Source organism: Mobula hypostoma, chromosome 12 (assembly GCF_963921235.1).
Source record: "Mobula hypostoma chromosome 12, sMobHyp1.1, whole genome shotgun sequence".
Taxonomy (NCBI): Eukaryota; Metazoa; Chordata; class Chondrichthyes; order Myliobatiformes; family Myliobatidae; genus Mobula; species Mobula hypostoma.
The window spans coordinates 9,264,398-9,286,319 of record NC_086108.1 but is presented as its reverse complement, the minus strand read 5'-3'; the positions used below and the strand labels follow the sequence as shown (position 1 = coordinate 9,286,319).

Below are 21,922 nucleotides of genomic sequence, written 5' to 3'. Positions count from 1 at the left end.
CATAGCTGACCCTCAGATCCCCATTCCGTCCAACGGTCTACCAACTCTCTCCATTCACGTCTTCCCTCCTCATCTTTCCCCGACAAAAGACCGTGAAATCCCTACTCCCAGACCCACAAGAAAGAACAACATCCCTCTCATTGGATAGCACACATTCCAAAGCCCCATTATTGCTAGTCATAACCCAAACATTGCTGCTACAGAGAAACCATTACCTTAGGACCGAAACATTACAGAGAGGCCATTACATTAGCGGTGAAACCTTATAGCGCGTTACAGGTACATGTGACAAATAATAAACCAATTTGTACTGAGTTTTCAAACCACATGTACTGGGATAACCGGTCCTACATGCTAACCTGGAACACTTGCTGTGGAGAATGCCTTGTGGACAGACGCCTTCTTTTCTGTAGACCTCCACATTTCCTTTCACTTTTTGCAGTACTTTTCTCAGGAGTGCTTTTCTGTGGGAGGGGACTAATACCTACGAAATATTGGTAAAAAAATACCTGTAAAATTTTCAGTTTATTTCAGTTGAGAAGTGCTTTTAAATGTATAAGCCCAGCACACACTAGTCAGTCTGTGTGGTGCTGAATACTCTGAGTTTCATTATACATTTCTTGCATCGAAAAGTCCTTTATCAGACATGGTATCTCAGGGCTGAACTTTGCACTGTCAGGCTGTGTCACTTTATTTAATCAGATGGAAAGTCTGATGACATCCAAGCCTGAGATGCAACCAAGAGTACAGTTTTGCACAAGTCTTAGGCATATATATAGATAGATATACAGATTATATATATATATATAGCTACAGTACTCTGCAAAAGTCTTGGTATTCTAGCTATATATATATAAAAAACAAATTTCATGACGGATGTGAGTGATGATAAACCTGATTCTGATATGGATCTCTGTTGTGGACTGAGAGTGGGAAGGGGACAGGGAGAGGGGAATCATGGTTAGGAAAAGGAGAAGGGAGAGGGGAGGGAGCAGGAAGCACCAGAGAGACATTCTGTAATGATCAATAAACCAATTGTTTGGAATGAAATGACCTTGCCTTATGTCTGAGGGCTGGGTATGTCTACACCCGTGCCACCCCCTGCCCCTGGTACTCTTTCTCTGCCACCACTCCCGTGGCACTCCACCCTCACTATTCCCAACATCCTTAGTTCCCACCAGATTTACAAACTTGCTCTCCGCTTCATGTTAACAAATACAATACAGTGCAAAGGTCTCAGGCACCCTAGCTATATATGCGTCACTAAGACTTTAGCACACTATTGTATGCAAGAAAGGTTCATCTTGCCTGAGGAGTCCAAGCTTCAACTATAATGCATGATGAACACAGCCAGTAGAACTGGTGCCTCACACCCCCAGTGACCCAGGGTCAATACTGACCTCTGGTGGTGAGTGTATGAAGTTCACACATTTTCTCTGTAAACCCAGGTTCTTCCATGGGTAGTAGGTTAATTGGCCACTGACAATTGTCCCTAGTGTGCAGGTAAGTGATAGAATCGGGGAAGGGGGGGAGTTGATGGGAATGTGGGGAGAACAGATTTACTGGGATAATGGGATTTCCACAATCTGTTCGGATTGGAAATAATATCTCCACCTCGCTGACAATCGACACTGGCACACCTTAGAGATGTGTATTCGGCCAACTACTCTACTCTCTCTACACCCATGATTGTGAGGATGGGCAGAATTCAAATGCCATCCATAACTTTGTTGATGATACAACCATTGTTGGCAGAATCTTAGATGGTGACAAGAGGGATTATAGGAGAGGGATTGAGTGGTGTCACAGCAGCAATTTTGTACTCAACATCAGTATGACCAGCAACACACATAAAAGTTGCTGGTGAACGCAGCAGGCCAGGCAGCATCTCTAGGAAGAGGTACAGTTGATGCTTCGGGCCGAGACCCTTCATCAGGACTAACTGAAAGAACAGCTAGTCCAGCTCTTCTTTCAGTTATTCCTGACGAAGGATCTCGGCCTGAAATGTCGACTGTACCTCTTCCTAGAGATGCTGCCTGGCCTGCTGCGTTCACCAGCAACTTTGATGTGTGTGTTGCTTGAAATTCTAACATCCTCAGATTTCCTCGTGTTTGCATCAATATGACCAGAGTTGATTGTGGACTTCAAAAATGGTAAGACAAGGGAACACACACCAGAACTCATAGAGGGATCAGAAGTGGAAAGAGCAAGCAATTTCAAGTTCCTGGGTGTTAACATCTCTGAGGATCTATCCTGGACCCAACATGTTGATGCAGTTACAAAGAAGGCACAACAGCAGCTATATTCTATTAGGAGTTTGAGAAGATCTGGCAGGAGAAATAATAATGGGGGACGAGGAGATGGCTGATGAACTAAATGAGTATTCTGTGTCAGTCTTCACTGTGGAAAACACCAGCAGTATGCCTGATGTTGTAGTGCGTGAAGGAAGAGAAGTTACTGTTACAAGAGAGAAGATGCTCAAAAAGCTGAAAGAACTAAAGTACATAAGTCACCCGGACCAGAGGAACTGCACCCTAGGGTTCTGAAAGAGGTAGCGTTAGAGATTGTGCTGGCATTAGAAATGATCTTTCGGTTCCGGTGACATCATTGTCCAGAATGGCAGCTTAAATCAATTGCTCCTCCGGAAAAACACATATATTGCCCCGTTAATCCATCAAATATAAGATCTTTCGAAAATATCTGAATTGATAGGGGGGGGCAAGAATGAGGAAAAAGAATGGAGATAAAAAAAGCATCACTGCGGAGCCTATGGACGAGAGAGGTGCAATGCGCGGCTCTCCTACCCAAACACGCGCTAGCGAGGCTGACGATGGGCCTTGTTCAGGCGAAGCACAAATATGATAAAAATTCTGGAAGAGATACAAGGATTCCAAAAAGATATAAAACAGCAACTCGATTATTCAAGTCAGAGCTCACCAATGTCAAATCAAAAATAGTGGTGGCAGAGACTAGAATTGAGAAGGTGGAAGATCGCGTGCAAAACGTGGAATGGATACTAAGTAATATGATAAAGATATTAAATCAACAAGAAAATAAACTGACTGACCAGGAGGGATGATCACAACGGAAAAATATCAGAATATACAATGTTCCCGAAGGAGCGGAGGGTTTGTCTATGATGGAGTTTGTAGGAAAGTTGCTGTGGGACGCGCTAGAGATTCCCTCCACTACGGAGCTTGAAATTGAGAGGGCACATCATGTGCTCGTCCCGAGGCCTACTGAAGACAGAGAAGATAAGCCACGCTCAATAGTAATTAGATTCCTTCGATACAATACCAAGGCGGAGATTCTACGAATGGCCTGGGGTAAGAAGAGGGTGTTTTTGGACGGGAAATTAATATATTTCGATCAAGATTAACCCCCCGGCGGTCCTACAGAAATGTAAAGAATACTCTGCAGTTAAGTGAATATTAAAGCAAGGAAAGATTAGATTCCAAACTCCGTACCCTGCTAAATTGCGCGTGTTCTATGAAGATGGCATGCAACTGTATCAGACAGTGGAAGAGGCGACTTCAGACATGAGGAACAGAGGGCTGCCCGTCAGTGTGATCAAACCGAGGGAAAGCCTGGCTGAGCAGTTATCCCGATCTGCTTGGGAAATAGTAAGAAAGCCGAGAAAGCAGGGGACGGGAGGAGGGCGACAGAATATCAGGATGAGACTGTGAGTTTTCCGAAGACAGCCCTCACCCCCTCCAGAAGAGCCATAAGGTTTGGCTAACTTTAAAAGTGTTGATAAGATAAACGGAAGCAAAAATAGACGGTGCTATACCTATTTCAAGAAATACTTATTATAATATGGATTTTATATTACTCAATTTTTTTATTCATTCATTCACTCTATTTTCCCCACCTAAATGAGAATATATATATGGGAGGAATACACAGGGAAATTTTTTCTGTGTAATGGACATAGACTTGTTCACTTCCTTTTATGGGTACTGTAATGTGGGCCCCCAACTCACAGGGAGGAGGGGCTATCCCCCATGGCTAGATGTTTCCTCTAGCTCAACCAAGGGTCATCTAAGCCTTGAACCTCAGCCTTGAAATCACACCTTTGTTGCCTTTTTTTTATTATTCGCGTTTCTTAGTTCTTATTTGTTCAGGGAGTAGATCGATTTAAGTTTTATTCTGCTAATTTCAATGATATATTAACAGATAAATACACGTGGCTAAGGACAAAGTAAAATTCATTTCTTTCAATGTCAATGGGCTGTTAAATCCAATCAAATGCAGTAAAATTCTATCCAAAATGAAAAAGAACAAGCCCATGTAGTATATTTACAGGAAATTCACTTAAGTGATAATGAGCATGGAAAACTAAAGAGAATGGGCTTTACTAATTTGTTTTTCTCCTCATATAAATCAGGACATAGGAGAGGAGTTGCCATTCTTATCTCAAGCAAGTTAAATTTTGAAAAAATATTCGAAATGGGAGATAAGGAGGGCAGATATATTCTGGTTAGGGGGAATATAGATGGAAATTCAGTTACTCTATTGAATATATACACACACCCAGGAAGTAATATTAGTTTCTTTCAGAAAATTACTAATATTATGGTAACAGAAACAGACGGTCTCCTGATATGTGGGGGAGACTTAACCATATAACAATTACAGCACGGAAACAGGCCTTCTCGGCCCTTCGTGTCCATACCGAACTCTTACTCTCACCTAGTCCCACCGACCTGCACTCGGTCCATAACCCTTCATTCCCTTCCTGTCCATATAGCTATCCAATTTAACTTTGAATGTCAACATCGAACCTGCCTCAACCACTTCGGCTGGAATCTCGTTCCACACAGCTACTACTCTCTGAGTAAAGAAGTTCCCCCTCATGTTACCCCTAAACTTTTGCCCTTTAACTCTCAACTCATGTCCTCTTGTTTGAATCTCCCCCACTCTCAATGGAAAAAGCCTATCCATGTCAACTCTATTAATCCCCCTCATAATTTTAAACACCTCTATCAAGTCCCCTATCAACCTTCTACGCTCCAAAGAATAAAGACCTAACTTGTTCAACCTTTCTCTGTAACTTAGGAGATGAAACCCAGGCAACATTTTAGTAAACCTCCTCTGTACTCTCTCAATTTTATTGACATCTTTCCTATAATTCCGTGACCAGAACTGTACACAATACTCCAAATTTGGCCTTACCAATGCCTTATACAATTTCAACATTACATCCCAACTCTTATACTCAATGCTCTGATTAATAAAGGCCAGCATACCAAAAGCTTTCTTCACCACCCTATCCACATGAGATTCCACCTTCAGGGAACTATGCACCATTATTCCTAGATCCCTCTGTTCTATAGCATTCTTCAATGCCCTACCATTTACCATGTATGTCCTGTTTTGATTAGTCCTACCAAAACGTAGCACCTCACATTTTTCAGCATTAAACTCCATCTGCCATCTTTCAGCCCACTCTTCTAACTGGCCTAAATCTCTCTGCAAGCTTTGAAAACCTACTTCATTATCCACAACGCCACATATCTTAGTATAATCTGCATACTTACTAATCCAATTTACCACCCCATCATCCAGATCATTAATATATATGACAAACAACATTGGACCCAGTACAGATCCCTGAGACACACCGCTACACACCCTCCTCCAATCTGACACACAGTTATCCACCACTACTCTCTGGTGTCTCCCATCCAGCCACTGCTCAATCCATTTTACTACTTTGATATTAATGCCTAACAACTGAACCTTCCTAACTAACCTTCCGAGTGGAACCTTGTCAAAGGCCTTACTGAAGTCCATATAGACAACATCCACCGCCTTACCTTCGTCAACTTTCCTAGTAACCTCATCAAAAAATTCAGTAAGATTTGTCAAACATGACCTTCCACGCACAAATCCATGTTGACTATTCCTAATCAGACCCTGTCTATCCAGATAATTATATATACCATCTCTAAGAATACTTTACCCACCACTCACGTCAAACTCACAGGCCGATAATTGCTAGGTTTACTCTTAGAATCCTTTTTAAACAATGGAAGCACATGAGCAATACGCCAATTCTCCGGCACCATCCCCGTTTCTAACGACATTTGAAATATTCCTGTCAGAGCCCCTGCTATTTCCAAACTAACTTCCTTCAAGGTCCAAAGGAATATTCTGTCAGGACCCGGAGACTTAGCCACTTTTATATTCCTTAAAAGCGCCAGTACTTCCTCTTCTTTAATCATCATACTTTCCATAACTACCCTTCCTTTACCTTACACAATTCAATATCCTTCTCCTTAGTGAATACCGAAGAAAAGAAATTGTTCAAAATCTCCCCCATCTCTTTTGGCTCCGCACATAGCCGTCCACTCTGATTCTCTAAGGGACCAATTTTATCCCTCACTATCCTTTTGCTATTTATATAACCGTAGAAATCCTTTGGATTTATTTTCACCTTACTTGCTAAAGCTGCCTCGTATCTTCTTTTAGCTTTTCTAATTTCTTTCTTAAGATTCTTTTTACATTCTTTATATTCCTCCAGCACCTCATTAACTCCAAGCTGCCTATATTTATTGTAAATCCCTCTCTTTTTCCGAACCAAGTTTCCTATATCCCTTGAAAATCATGGCTCTCTGAAACTTTTAACCTTTCCTTTCAACTAACAGGAACATAAAGATTCTGTACCCTCAAAATTTCACCTTTAAATGACTTCCATTTCTCTATTACAACCTTCCCATAAAACAAATTGTCCCTTTCCACTCCTTCTAAATCCCTTCGCATCTCCTCAAAGTTAGCCTTTCTCCAATCAAAAATCTCAACCCTGGGTCCAGTCCTATCCTTCTCCATAATTATAGAAACATAGAAACATAGAAAATAGGTGCAGGAGTAGGCCATTCGGCCCTTCGAGCCTGCACCGCCATTTATTATGATCATGGCTGATCATCCAACTCAGAACCCCGCCCCAGCCTTCCCTCCATACCCCCTGACCCCCGTAGCCACAAGGGCCATATCTAACTCCCTCTTAAATATAGCCAATGAACTGGCCTCAACTGTTTCCTATGGCAGAGAATTCCACAGATTCACCACTCTCTGTGTGAAGAAGTTTCTCCTAATCTCGGTCCTAAAAGGCTTCCCCTCTATCCTCAAACAGTGACCCCTCGTTCTGGACTTCCCCAACATCGGGAACAATCTTCCTGCATCTAGCCTGTCCAATCCCTTTAGGATCTTATACGTTTCAATCAGATCCCCCCTCAATCTTCTAAATTCCAACGAGTACAAGCCCAGTTCATCCAGTCTTTCTTCATATGAAAGTCCTGCCATCCCAGGAATCAATCTGGTGAACCTTCTTTGTACTCCCTCTGTGGCAAAGATGTCTTTCCTCAGATTAGCACACAATACTCCAGGTGTGGTCTCACCAAGGCCTTGTACAACTGCAGTAGTACCTCCCTGCTCCTGTACTCGAATCCTCTCGCTATAAATGCCAGCATACCATTCGCCTTTTTCACCGCCTGCTGTACCTGCATGCCCACTTTCAATGACTGGTGTATAATGACACCCAGGTCTCATTGCACCTCCCCTTTTCCTAATCGGCCACCATTCAGATAATAATCTGGTTTCCTATTTTTGCCACCAAAGTGGATAACTTCACATTTATCCACATTAAATTGCATCTGCCATGAATTTGCCCACTCACCCAACCTATCCAAGTCACCCTGAATCCTCTTAGCATCCTCCTCACAGCTAACACTGCCACCCAGCTTCATGTCATCCGCAAACTTGGAGATGCTGCATAATTATATTGAAACTAATGGTATTGTGATCACTGGACCCGAAGTGCTCCCCAACACATACCTCCGTCACCTGCCCTATCTCATTCCCTAACAGGAGATCCAACACTGCCCCTTCTCTAGTTGGTACCTCTATGTATTGCTGCAGAAAACTATCTTGCACACATTTGACAAATTCCAAACCATCCAGCCCTTTTACAGAATGGGCTTTCCAGTCTATGTGTGAAAAATTAAAATCTCCCACAATCACAACCTTGTGCTTACTACAAATATCTGCTATCTCCTTACAAATTTGCTCCTCCAGTTCTCGGTCCCCATTAGGTGGTCTATAATACACCCCCATAAGTGTTACTACACCTTTCCCATTCCTCAATTCCACCCAAATAGCCTCCCTGGAGGAGTCCACTAATCTATCGTGCCAGAGGACCGCTGTTATATTTTCTCTGACAAGCAATGAAACACCTCCCCCTCTTGCCCCTCCTATTCTATCACACCTGAAACAACGAAATCCTGGACTATTTAGTTGCCAATCACACCCCTCCTGCAACCACGTTTCACTAGTAGCTACAACATCTTATTTCCAGATATCAATCCATGCTCTAAGCTCATCCATCTTTCCTACAATGCTCCTAGCATTAAAATAGATGCATTTAAGAAACTCTCCACCACTTACTCTCTTTTTATCCTTAATAGAGCAAACAACTTTGTTATCTTTTTCTTCCTTGTCCCCTACATCTTTGGTCTGAGTGCTCCTGATCTCTGTCCCCTGTCTATACTCCCTCACACACTGTCTACTAGCTTTCTCTATTTGTGAACTAACCTCCTCTCTCCTAGTCTCTTTAATTTGACTCCCACCCCCCCCAACAATTCTAGTTTAAAGTCACCTCAGTAGCCCTCGCAAATCTCCCCACCAGGATATTGGTCCCCCTAGGATTCAAGTGTAACCTGTCCTTTTTGTACAGGTCACACCTGTGCCAAAAGAGGTCCCAATGATCCAAAAACTTGAATCCCTGCCCCCTGCTCCAATCCCTCAGCCATGCATTTATCCTCCACCTCATTCCATTCCTACTCTCACTGTCGCGTGGCACAGGCAGTAATCCCGAGATTACTACCTTTGCCGTCCTTTTTCTCAACTCCCTTCCTAACTCCCTATATTCTCCTTTCAGGACCTCTCCCCTTTTCCTACCTATGTCATTAGTACCTATATGTACCACGTCCTCTGGCTCCTCTCCCTCCCACTTCAGGATATCTTGGACGTGATCAGAAACATCCCGGACCCTGGCACCAGGGAGGCAAACTACCATCCAGGTCTCTGGACTGCGTCCACAGAATCACCTACCTGACCCCCTTACTATCGAGTCCCTTATTACTACTGCCCTCCTCTTCCTTTCCCTACCCTCCTGAGCTACAGGGCCGGACTCTGTGCTGGAGGCACGGCCACTGTTGCTTCCCCCAGGTAAGCTATCTCCCTCCAACAGTACTCAAACAGGAGTACCTATTGTCAAGGGGCACAGCCACTGGGGTACCCTCTGTTACCTAACTCTTCCTCTTCCCCCTCCTAGCCATGACCCACTTGTCTGCCTCCAGTGGCCCCGGTGTGACCACCTGCCTGTAACTCCTCTCTATCAACTCCTCACTCTCCCTGACCAGACAAAGGTCATCGAGCTGCAGCTCCAGTTCCGTAACGCGGTCCCTTAGGAGCTGCATCTCGGCACACCTGGCGCAGATGTGGACGTCCGGGAGGCTTGGAGACTCCAGGACCTCCCACATCCGGCACCGAGAACAACAAACTGCCCTCACACTCATACTTCCCCTCTCTTCAAATAACAACAAAAAATGAATAACAAACCCTCTTAGCCTCGCCCATTTCTGCCTAAGCCCGTTAAGCCGAAGCCCTTAAGCCTTCACTCTGCTCCTTTTAAATCTTCCACGCTTCACTCCCCGACGTCACACGCCTGCGCAGTCCTGCCTCTCTGAACACCGATGAAAAAGAACCGAAAAATTCAAAAATGGCTTCCTCCGCACTCCCGCTCCAATTCTCAGACTTCCTTCTCCGAATTACCTCCGAATTAAATTTACAATTACAACCAAAGTTAGATTCTTCCAGTCGAAAAACCTATGAAACAAAATCCTTACATAAGAGAGTTAACACACTTTTTGAGATATTGGTTTAATTGATATATGGAGGGATCTTTCCCCCGACAGAAGGGATTACACTCATTATTCTGCCCCCCCCCCTTCTGTATATACAAGAATAGACTATCTCATAACATTTGGAAAAGTCAAAGACAAAATAAACACCTGTGGAATTGGGACAATAGATGTAAGTGACCACGCACTTATATATTTATCTGTTGATTTTGACCTACAACCAAAGAATACTATTTGGAAACTAAATTCAAGTCTACTCAATGATCCCTACCTTAAGGAACAAATTAAAAAAGAAATTGGTCTTTACTTAGAATTCAATGATAATGGAGAGGTTTCACTTCCCATTCTATGGGATACTCCGAAGGCCGTCTTAAGAGGGAAAATTATTGCAATATCTTCATATAAGAAAAAAATAAGGAATAAAACATTAGAGGAATTACAAAATAGGCTGAAGGAACTAGAAAAAAACACAAATTGAATTTGGCACAGGATACATTAGAGGAAATTTTTTAAATTACGAATGAAATTAATAATTTGGCTACGCAAGAAATCAGGAAAAATTTAATGTTTCTGAAACAGAGACATTATGAGAGTGGATCTGAGTCTATGAAAATACTGGCGTGAAAACTGAAGAAAAAGATAGCAAAAAATACAATTCATAGAATTAGGGATCGAAGAACAAAAATGATAAAAAAAATAAGCTAAGTGAAATTCAAGAAGCTTTTGAAGTGTTTTACAAAACTCTATATTCCAAAGTTCCAGGGGAAGCGTAACCCAAATTGACACTTTCCTGAATTCTCTGGAGTTACCCACTTTAAGCGAAGAACAAAATAGAACAATGACTGCTGACATAACTGAAGTTGAACTAAAAGCTGCAATTAGTAGGCTTAAATTAAGCAAGTCACCAGGTTCAGATGGGTATACAGCAGAGTGGTACAAAGAATTTAAAAATTAGTTAATTCCTGCCTTACACCCCACACTGAACTGGGCTCTAAAAAAGGCACAAATACCACCCAGCTGGAAGGAAGCGTTAATCCCAGCTATACCGAAAGGAGGCAAGGATAAAATGGAATGTGGTTCATTTAGACCAATATCCATTCTTAATGTAGATTATAGATTATTTACCTCCATCATGGCCAAACGATTAGAAGAGTTTCTACCCATACTGATACATAAGGATCAGACAGGTTTTTATACAACAACGCCAAACACAAGACAATATACGAAGGACACTTCACATTATGGATCATATACAAAAAAAAAATCGAAGCAATAGTGATAAGCATAGACGCTAAAAAGGCATTTGATTCGGTTAATTGGAATTTTTTTTACAGAGTTTTACATAGATTTAGTTTCCATGACACAATTATTAAAATTATACAGGCACTATATGACAACCCTACTGCTAGGATTAAAATCAATGGATATTTATCAAATAGTTTTCCCCTAGAAAGGGGCACGAGACAGGGTTGTGCATGGTCACCGCTACTCTTCGCATTATATCAGAATCAGAATCCTTTATTATCGCCAAGTGTGTGGACACATACAGGGAATTTGATGCCGGTTTCCCTGAGCTCTCGCTGTACAGAATCAAAAAGCAAACAAAACAATAGTGCAAATAATCGTGAACTATATACAATGAGGTATACCTGTGTATGTACAGGTGGACTTGGTTTATAATAGACTAAAGTTCAAGTGTTAGTAAAACTGATGGCATATGGAAAGAAACTGTTCTTGTACCTATTTGTCCTGGTATACAGTGATCTAAAGCGCCTACCAGAAGGAAGGAGTTGGAACAGGTGATGTCCAGGGTGCGATGGGTCTACAATGATGCTGCTTGCTCGCTTCCTGACTCTAGATGCATACAAGTCCTGGATCGAGGGCAGTTTCACACCAATAATCCTTTCCGCAGCCCTGACGGTTCTTTGGAGTCTATTCTTGTCTTGTTTGGTAGCTGATCCAACCCAGACAGTGATGGACAAACAGAGAACAGACTGGATTATTCCTGAATAGAATTGAATCAGCAGCTCCTGAGGCAGGTTGTACTTCCTGAGTTGACGTAGGAAATACAACCTCTGCTGAGCCTTTTTGATAAGAGTGTCCGTGCTGCGTGTCCATTTCAGGTCCTGGGAGATTGTGACACCCAGAAACCTGAAGGTCTCCACAGCAGACACAATACTGTTGAGTATAGTGAGTGGGGGGAGTACTGGGGGGCTCCTCCTGAAGTCCACTGTCATCTCCACAGTCTTGAGCGTATTTAGCTCCAGATTGTTCTGACCATTCCAGAGGGCCAGCCGTTCCACCACCCATCTGTATGCAGACTCACCACCGTCTCGGATAAGGCCAATGACAGTTGTGTCGTCTGCAAACTTCAGGAGTTTAACAGATGGATCCTGTGAGGTACAGTCATTAGTGTAAAGGGAGAAGAACAGTGGGGAGAGCACACATCCCTGGGGGGCACCGGTACTGATTGTCTGGGTGTTAGAAATGATGCTTCCCAGCCTCACTTGCTGCACCCTGTCAGTCAGGGAGCTTGTGATCCACTGACAGATGGCGAGGGAGACAGTGAGCTGGGTGAGTTAGAAGTGGAGGATTTCTGGGACAATGGTGTTGAACGTCGAGCTGAAGTTAACAAACAGGACCCTCGCAGAAGTTCCTGGGTTGTCAAGGTGTTGTAGTATGTAATGCAGTCCCATGCTGACTGCATCATCCACTGACCTGTTTGCCGGATAAGCAAACTGCAGGGGGTCCAGCAGGGGGCCTGTGATGTCCTTCAGGTGAGCCAACACTAGTCTCTCAAAGGACCTCATGACCACAGATGTCAAGGCAACAGGCTTGTAGTCATTTAGTCCCTTGATAGTGGGTTTCTTAGGGACTGGAATGATAATGGAGCGCTTGAAGCAATGAGGGACTTCACACAGCTCCAGTGATCTATTGAAGATCCGTGTGTAGATGGGGGCCAGCTGATCAGCGCAGGTCTTCAGGCAGGAGGACGATACGCCGTCTGGCGCTTTCCTGGTCTTCTGCCTCCGGAACAGCTGACTCAGCTCCCTCTCACAGATCCTGAGTGCAGATTCAAGAAGGTTGAAGTGAAGGGGGTAGGGGGAGCAGTTTTTGTAATGTGGGGTGAGAAAGCGGATACTGACATGTCGGGGTGATGGATGATGGGGGTTGCAGGTAGGTCTGTGTTTTGGCTGGGGGGGGAATGAAGGTGTCGAATCTACAATAAAACTTGTTCAGATCGTCAGTCAGTTGGTGGCTCTCCACAGCCTGGGGGAATGGTTTCTTGTAGTTGGTGATCTCTTGGAGCCCCTTCCACACTGACACTGGGTCATTGTCTGAAAACCTGTTTTGCAGTTTTCCAATGTAGCGCTTCTTCACTGCCTTAATCTCCCTTGTCGGTGTGTTCCTGGCTCGTTTGTACAGAATCCTATCCCCTCTTCCGTACACCTCCTCCTCCTCCCGACAAAGCTGCCTGAGTTGTGATGTGAACCAGGGCTTGCTCGTTTGTACAGAATCCTGTCCCCTCTTCTGTACGCCTCCTCCTTCTCCCGACAAAGCTGCCTGAGTTGTGATGTGAACCAGGGCTTGTTGTTGTTGAATGTGCTGAAGGTTTTTGTTGGAATGCTCATGTCTTCACAAAAACTGATGTATGAGGTCACGATGTCAGACAGATCATGAAGATCTGTAGCTGCAGCCTCAAAGACACACCAATCCGTGCAGTCAAAACAAGCCTGAAGTTCCAGCTTTGACCCGTTGGAACCATTAGCTCAATACATCAGACAAAATTAAGATATCACGGGAATTACTATTAAAGGGACAGAGCATAAATTGGCCTGTTACGCGGATGACATTTTTATCTATCTAGGGCAACCAGCATACTCTTTACCTAAATTGATGCAATCCTTTGAACAATACGGTCAATTATCAGGAAGCAAGATCAACATAGATAAAACCCAATTACTTTCATATAACCATAGCCCACCAAGAGAAATTGAAAGCAGATATCTCGGGGCATGGCAAAGTCTTTCAAATATTTGGGTATCATTATGCCAAAAGATTTGTCAAAATTATCAGAATGCAATTATCAGCCTATATATAAAAAAAATTAAGGAAGATATAACAAAATGGAACCTAATTCCCTTTTTTAGTCTCAGTTCAAGGATTGAATCTATTAAAATGAATATCTTGCCCAGAATATTATATCACTTTCAGACCCTACCTATAGAGATTAATCAGAATCAATTCAATGAATGGAACAAAATGTTATCAAGATATATATGGCAAGGTAAAAGGCCTAGAGTTTGTCTCAAAACTTTGCAATTAGCCAAGGAAAAGGGGGGACGGTGCCTACCTTCTCTTAGAGATTATTATTTTGCAGCACAGTTGAGAGCCGTGATGTGTTGGTGCAACCCATCATATGACGCTCAATGGAAAAACATTGAGGACGGGATACTTCCCATCCCCATTCAAGCAATTTTGGCTGATTAACAACCTACAAAGGTACATATATACTATTGATAATACATGGGTGAAATGGACTCTTAAAATATGGAAAACTATTATAAAAGAATATAAACTAGAGGGAGATATTGCAATTCTTAAATAGTGTGCATCTGACTCGGATTTTCCGCCGAATAAACTGGATGCTAGACTTAAGGACTGGACAGCTAAAGGAATAACAGCTATTTACAATATAATGAAAGAAGGAACACTGTTCAGTTTTGAAATGCTTAAAGAGAAACACTTATTAGAAAAACAAGACTTTTATCGGTATCTACAGATGCGACAGTATGTTAATAGGAGGGTTAGAAATGTAACCAAGGCAATTACATGTTTGATAGAGTTATTTAGAAAAGCATATAATTCAGATAACAGTAGTAGATTAACTTCAAGCATGTGTAAGGGTTTGTCAAATCTTAAAACACATTCAACTTCATACATTAAAAAAAAATGGGTGAAGGAAGGAGGGATAATTACATCTGAGGAAGAATAGACAATAATATGGAGTGTACCAGTTCACAGAAATGGAGGGAGTTTGGATGGTAAAACTTGATAAGATATTTTATCACACCCTCTCAGAAATCCCATTATGACAGTAACCTCCCTTTTTTGCTGGAGAAATTGTGGAAATCAAAATGCAAACCATTATCATATTTTCTGGGATTGCCCCTTTATCAAAGACTATTGGAGTGGGATACACAATGCCCTACAAGACATTTTTAAATGTGAAATACCCTTAGAAAGTAAGACCATATATTTTGGGGATGTACCTCAAGAATGGTTGAAAAGAGATAAATATTTAATGAATGTACTGCTGGTGGCTGGTAAAAAGACTCTTACCAGAAAATGGTTATCACAGGAGAGCCCAACTTTAAACACATGAATGGAAATTACAATGGACATTTACAAAATGGAGAAGATAACAGCATCTGTTAATCATAAGTTGGAACAACTTGACTCATACTGGGAAAAATGGTTCAACTACTTAACACCTCATAGCTCTGATTCTATTCTCACAAATCAACGAATATGTTGTAAAAACAAGATCACTCCCTACTTGTACATATTTTTCTCTTTTGCTTGTTCTTTCTTTACCCTCTTTTCTATAGGTGTATACCTCAGATAAATATGTGGAGATTTGTGGCAAATATGATTATATGATATATATGTACAAAATCTGAAATACATTTTATGGAAATGTTTGTTTGATGATGAACTTCAATAAAAAATAAATTACAAAAAAAAAGAAATGATCTTTGAAAAATCATTGGACTCTGGCATGGCGCCAGAGGATTGGAAAATTGCAAATGTTACTCCACTTTTTAAGAAAGGAGGAAGGCAGGCAGCAGAAAGGAAATTATAGACCAGTTAGCCTGACCTCAGTGGTTGGGAAGATGTTAAGAGTCAATTGTTAAGGATGAGGTGATGGAGTACTTGGTGACGTAGGACAAGATAGGACAAAGTCAGCATGGTTTCCTTAAGCGACAATCCTACCTGATGAACCTGTTGGAATTCTTTGAGGAGATTACAAGTAGGCTAGATAAAGGGGATGCAGTGGATGTTGTATATTTGGACTTTCAGAAGATCTTTGACAAGGTACCACAAATGAAGCTGCTTGCCAAGTTAAGGAAGTTACTAACATGGTTAGAGCATTGGCTAATTGGTAGGAGGCAGAGAGTGGGAATAAAAGGATCCTTTTTTGGTTAGCCGCCAGTGACTAGTGGTGTTCTGCAGGGGTCGGTGTTGGGACCATTTCTTTTTATGCTGTATATGAATGATTTAGATGATGGAATAGATGGCTTTGGTGCCAAGTTTGCAGATGATAAAAAATTGGTGGATGGGCAGATAGTGTTGAGGAGACAGGTAGGATGCAGAAGGACTTAGACAGGTTAGGAGAATGGGCAAGAAAGAGGCAAATGAAATACAATATTGAAAAATGCATAGTCATGCACTTTGGTAGTAAAAATAAATGTGCAGACTATTTTCTAAATGGGGAAAAAATCCAGGAATCTGAGATGCAGAGCGACTTGGGAGTCCTTGCACAGAACACCCTGAAGGTTAACTTGCAGGTTGAGTCGTTGGTGAGGAAGGCAAATGCCTCACGATCGCATTCATTTCAAAAAAGGTCTAGAATACAGGAGCAAGGATGTGATGCTGAGGCTTTATAAGGTACTGATGAGGCTTCACCTTGAGAATTGTGAACAGTTTTGGGCCCCTCATCATAGAAAAGATATGCTGGCATTGGAGAGGGTCCAGAGGAGGTTCATAAGGATGATTCCAGGAATGAAAGGGTTATCATACCACGCACAATTGATGGCTCTGGGTCTGTACTCACTGGAATTCAGAAGGATGAGGGGGGATCTCATTGAAACCATTCAAATGTTGAAAGGCCTAGACAGAGTAGATGTGGAAAGGATGTTTCCCATGGTGGGAGAGTCCAAGACAAGAGGGCACATCCTCAATTTAGAGGGGCACCGTTTCAAAACAAAGATGCGGAGAAACTTCCTTAGCCAAAGGGTGGTGAATCTGTGGAATTTATTGCCACACGCAGCTGTGGAGGCTAGGTTGTTGGGTGTATTTAAAGCAGAGATTGATAGGTTCTTTTGATTGGACATGGCATCAAAGGTTATGGGGTGAAGGTTGGGAACTGGGGTTGAGGAGGAGATTAAAAGAAAGGGATCAGCCATGATTGAATGGTGGAGCAGACTCAATGGGCCAGATGGCCTAATTCTGCTCCTATGTCTTATGGTCTTATGTCACCTAAAACACTAACAAATTTCTTCCAATGTACAGTGTTTTAGGTGACCTTAGACCATAAGACATAGGAGCAGAATTAGGCCATTTGGCCCATCGAGTCTGCTCCACTACTTAATTATGGCTGATCCTTTTTCAAATCTCCTCCTCAACCCTAGTTCTCAGCCTTCTAACTGGGTGCATCACCATCTGGTATGGGGGGGGGGGGGTGGGGACTTAGTCAGCTCCATCATGGGCACTAGCCTCGACAGAACCCAGGATATCTTCAAGGAGCAGTGCCTCAAAAAGGCAACATCCATCATTAAGGACCCCTATCCAGCCTTGTAATCGTTGTTACTATCAGAAAGGAGGTACAGAAGCCTGAAGACACACACTCAATAATTCAGGAACAGCTACTTCTCCTCTGCCATCCAATTTCTGAATGGACATTGAACCCATGACTGCTACTCCTTTATTTCTGTTTTTGCTCTACTTATTTAATTTTAACTATTTTATATATGTTTGTGTATGTGTCTATGTATATATTTTCATAATAATTCAGCTCTTTTCTCTAAATTATTACCATGTATTGCACTGTGCCACTGTCACAAAGCTAACAAACTTCATGATATATGCCGATGATATTAAACCTGTTTGTGATTCTCTGTGGGCTGAAATGCCATGAAAAAATATGAAGCTCTGAAACCTCTAATCCACATTTCGCATGGAACATTTTCCAGGTAGGCATCTGCAGAATCCCCAGAAAAAGCAGGAGTGGTGTTAAATGCTCTCATCTGTTACTAGTTGGAATACCCCGACCAGGATAAATGTGTCAGCTTGTAAATCTTATTTCCTCTGCCCAATGCTCCAGGAATTGGCAAGTAGCGGGACTTAGAAAAAGGAAAGAAAATAAGACTGCCAGTGCTCACTAATGATATCATTTTTGAAGTCTGGAGAATGGGAACAGATAGTCCTCCAAAGCTGAAACCCCAGCACACTTTGGTACCACACTAATTCTGCATTGTGCATTATTTACAAAGAAATGGTACTAGGAAATGGAGGTGGAGGAGGAGGGGGTACGAAAAATGGTGCCAGCAATTTTTGTAGACCCAGGCGACTTCTTCCAGTTTGTCCATGAAACAGCTTATTCTTCTTAAGTCTTCCTTTTCTTTTCTAGGTGGTCGAGATTCTGTCCAAGTCCATGATCTACAGTCCAAACTACGGTTTTCGGACAAGCTGTGCAGTCTGGTGCTTCACTATCTCCAGGAATGACCTGGAAGACATGCACCTTTGAGTAGCGGCCCCATAGATGACCCGGTTCCTTGCTGATTTCACCAACTGTACGACACTGAAACATCAAGAGAGCAGGCTGTGTGTGCTGCTGTTGGAAGAAGGCCTCTGTACTTGAGTGTTCCCTTGCTCTCTCTCTCTTTTGATGGAGAGTAAGAACCTGTCAGTCCCAGAGACTTGGAGAAGTGACACAGAAGACTGTAACATTAGAACAGTGAGTTGCAGGTCTCTGCCCTCGTTGGTGCAAGGGCAATCTCTCTCTCTCCCTTTTTAGAGAGAGGGAAAACCTGTCTGAGACACCAAAGTAATGGGTTACGGTCTATAACTTTTGATGGACCCTAGATCAAGGTCCCTTTGGAAGCTTTTGTTATTGCTTGCATGGTGGAGGGCTGGGAAGGTGGTTGGTGCTTCAGCTGGTACAAGTGGGGGCTATGGGGTTCTGACATTTCCATCATTCATTCTATGGGGTTTCTTGTTTTGTGGATGTCTGTGAAGAGTACGAAGTTCAGGTTGTATACAGTATGCATTCTCTGATATTAAATTAGACCATTTGAAACTGGTGTTCACTTACTTCCAGTGTGCCAAGTAGAAGGCATGTAAAACTCCCAAACAAAAAAAAATCATAAAATTAGACAAAAATAGTCTGAGCATTTGGACTGCAGGGGACTGTCATGAGGCAAGGGAAAACATCTGGTAACGGAGAAGCAGCCATCTCTCTACCTCCTCCCCATAACCCTTTCAAATCAATGTTGTTACTCCTCTCCGTGCCTTGTGGTGTATTCTTTGTCGTTTCTTTAGCTGTCGGTTTTTTTGCAAATCCAAGTTGCTAACTTGACACTCAACTCAGCATGGATAGAAAGTGTGTAAGGAGCTGTCCAGATTCGAACCTGGGACAACATGCCTCAAAGTCCGGTGCGGATGCCACTACAGCACCGGCGGACTATTTCAAATCAATACAGCAGCCCTGGAGGAATGCTGTTTCATTTAGCTGTATACATATGTTTGGGTGAATGACAGTCAAACTTAAACTTGAACTTGTATGGTCCCAAGGTACAGGCTGATCAATCTGGCAGACACTGCAACATCTGTGATCAATTAGGGGATACACAATAAAGATTACGCATTCCAACTGAACTCTTGCATTGGCTGGAATTGAATGTCATGTCTGGCACCTGATTGTTCACCCCCTTTGCCAACTAATGTGGGATTTGCTCCTAGTTTTTGAGTTTAATAGACAGAGTTCTATAGATTGCATCCAATCAGCCAGTTTAGTCCAGGGGTCACAGATTTGGGGCGGCATGGTAACACAGTGGTTAGCACAACGATTTAGGGTACCAGCAACCTGGGTTTGATTTCTGCCACTGCCTGTTTGGAGTTTGTACATTCTTCTGCGACCAGGTGCTCCAGTTTCCTCCCACAGTCCAAAGATATACCACTTGATAGGTTAATTAGTCATTGTAAATTGTCCCATGATTATGGTAGGGTTAAAAAAAATCAGGGGATTGCTGGGTGTGGCTCAAAGGGCCAAAAGGGCCTATTCTGTGCTGCATCTCAATAAATAAACAAATAGACCCTGTGCTTGGGATGGCATCATTCACAGTCCAATCAATGCCAGGGAAACATGAGCCATCTTCTTAAATATTATTTTTTTCATCAAAATGTATTTTTCAAACTTTGCCCAACTTCAACAGCTCTGGTGTATTGATGGGAGGGGGTAGAGGAAGGAGGAGAGAAATCCAAAATTTCCGTCCTTATTGACGCTGGACTGCCCATTACGTGATTTTATTGAGCAACGTCGCTGTGACAGATCCTACAAAATGACAATGGAGAGGCAGTAATGGGGAAATAACTTAGAGGAAGAAATGGCAGACAAACTTAATAAGTATTTTGCATCAATCTTCACTGTGGAAGACAAGCAGAATGCCAGAAAGTCAAGTGTCAGAGGGCAGAAGTGAGTATCATTGCTATTACTAAAGAGAAGGTGCTTGGGAAGCTAAAAGATCTTAAGGTAGTTAAGTCACCTGGACCTCAAGGACTACATCCCAGGTGTAGGAGATAGCTGAATAGATTGAGCAGGCATTAATAATGATCTTTGAAGAACTACTAAATTCCGGAATGGTTCCAGAGGATTGGAAAATTGCAAAAGTCGCTCCACTTTTAAAAGGGAGGGAGGCAAAAGACAGGAAATCATAGGCCAGTTAACCTGACTTCAGTGGTTGGGAAGATGCTAGAGTCCTTTATTAAGGATGAGGTTTCGGGGTACTTGGAAGCACATGATTAAATAGACCAAAGTTAGCATGGTTTTCTTAAGGGGAAATGTTATCTTAGAAATCTGTAGGCTGCACATGAGGCTGCTTAACAAGTCCATGGTATTACAGAAAAGATACTAGCATGGATAGCAGATTAGCCAACTGGCAGGAAGCAAAGAATGGGAATAAAGGGAGTCATTTTTGGCTGGCTGCCGGCGACTAGTGGTCTGCAGGGGTCGGTGTTGGGTCCAGTTCTTTTCACGTTATATGTTAATGATCTGGTTGATGGAATTGATGGCTTTGTGTCCAAGTTTGCAGATGGTACAAAGATAGGTGGAGGGCAGGTAGTTTTGAACAAAGCAGGGTTATACATAATAAGAAAAGACTATAAATTACAATAAGTATATACTAAATAAGAAATTAAATAAGTACTACAAAAAGAGGAGGGACAATAGTGAGGTGGTGTTCGTGGGTTCATTGTCCATTCAGAAATCTGATGGCGAGGGGGAAGAAGCAGTTCCTGAAACGTTAAGTTTCAGCACTTGAACAGATTAGGAGAATGGACAAAGAAGTGGCAGGTGGAAGGAATGGAGTTCTAGACAATTTTCTAAATGGGGATTGAATTCAGAAATTGAAGGTGCAGTGGGACTTGCAAGTTGAGTCAGTGGTAAGGAAGGCAAATGCAATGTTAGCATTCATTCTGAGAGGTTCAGAATAGAGAAGCAAGAATATAATGCTGAGCCTTTATAAGGCACTAGACAACGGGGTGACCAGTTGGGACACCCTTTGAGAGAAGGGTAGTGCAGTCTGATGTGACCAGAATGAACATTAAATTTTCCTGAATGCTATTGCTATCTCTTTGATTTGGAAATTAAAGAAGAAAAACTCAGCTTATTAAAGAAGAAAGATGCATAGCAAGACAAATATGTGACCAGAATGAACATTAAGTCCATGAAGTAAATTTGAAGGAATCAGGCTTGCTGGGTCGGGTCTGGAATTAAATGTCCAATGTAATGATGGATTTGGCCTTGAATAATCACAGAAGGATTCCATCGATTCCTAGTTGGAATGACTTCTTCGGCACCAAAGGATGTCATTTGGAAGAGGCAATTGTATTGTCTGATGTTCTTCCTGAACACGTTTGCAATAGGTTCATCATTGCTGTACAAATTGAGGAGTTCATTAGGTAGAGGCTGCAAATTGCCTATCCTGACCTTTCCCTTC

General features: G+C 42.4%; 1 protein-coding gene across 1 annotated transcript in view; it reads right to left on the bottom strand.

Moving 5' to 3' along the window:
- Nucleotides 1–21,922, bottom strand: part of LOC134355111 (zinc finger protein 541-like) — a 154,052-nt gene that overhangs the window by 118,762 nt on the left and 13,368 nt on the right. The window contains exon 3 of the mRNA XM_063064858.1: nucleotides 360–484. Coding sequence (XP_062920928.1) covers nucleotides 360–484 — 125 coding nt within the window. The remainder of the gene's footprint in view (nucleotides 1–359; nucleotides 485–21,922) is intronic.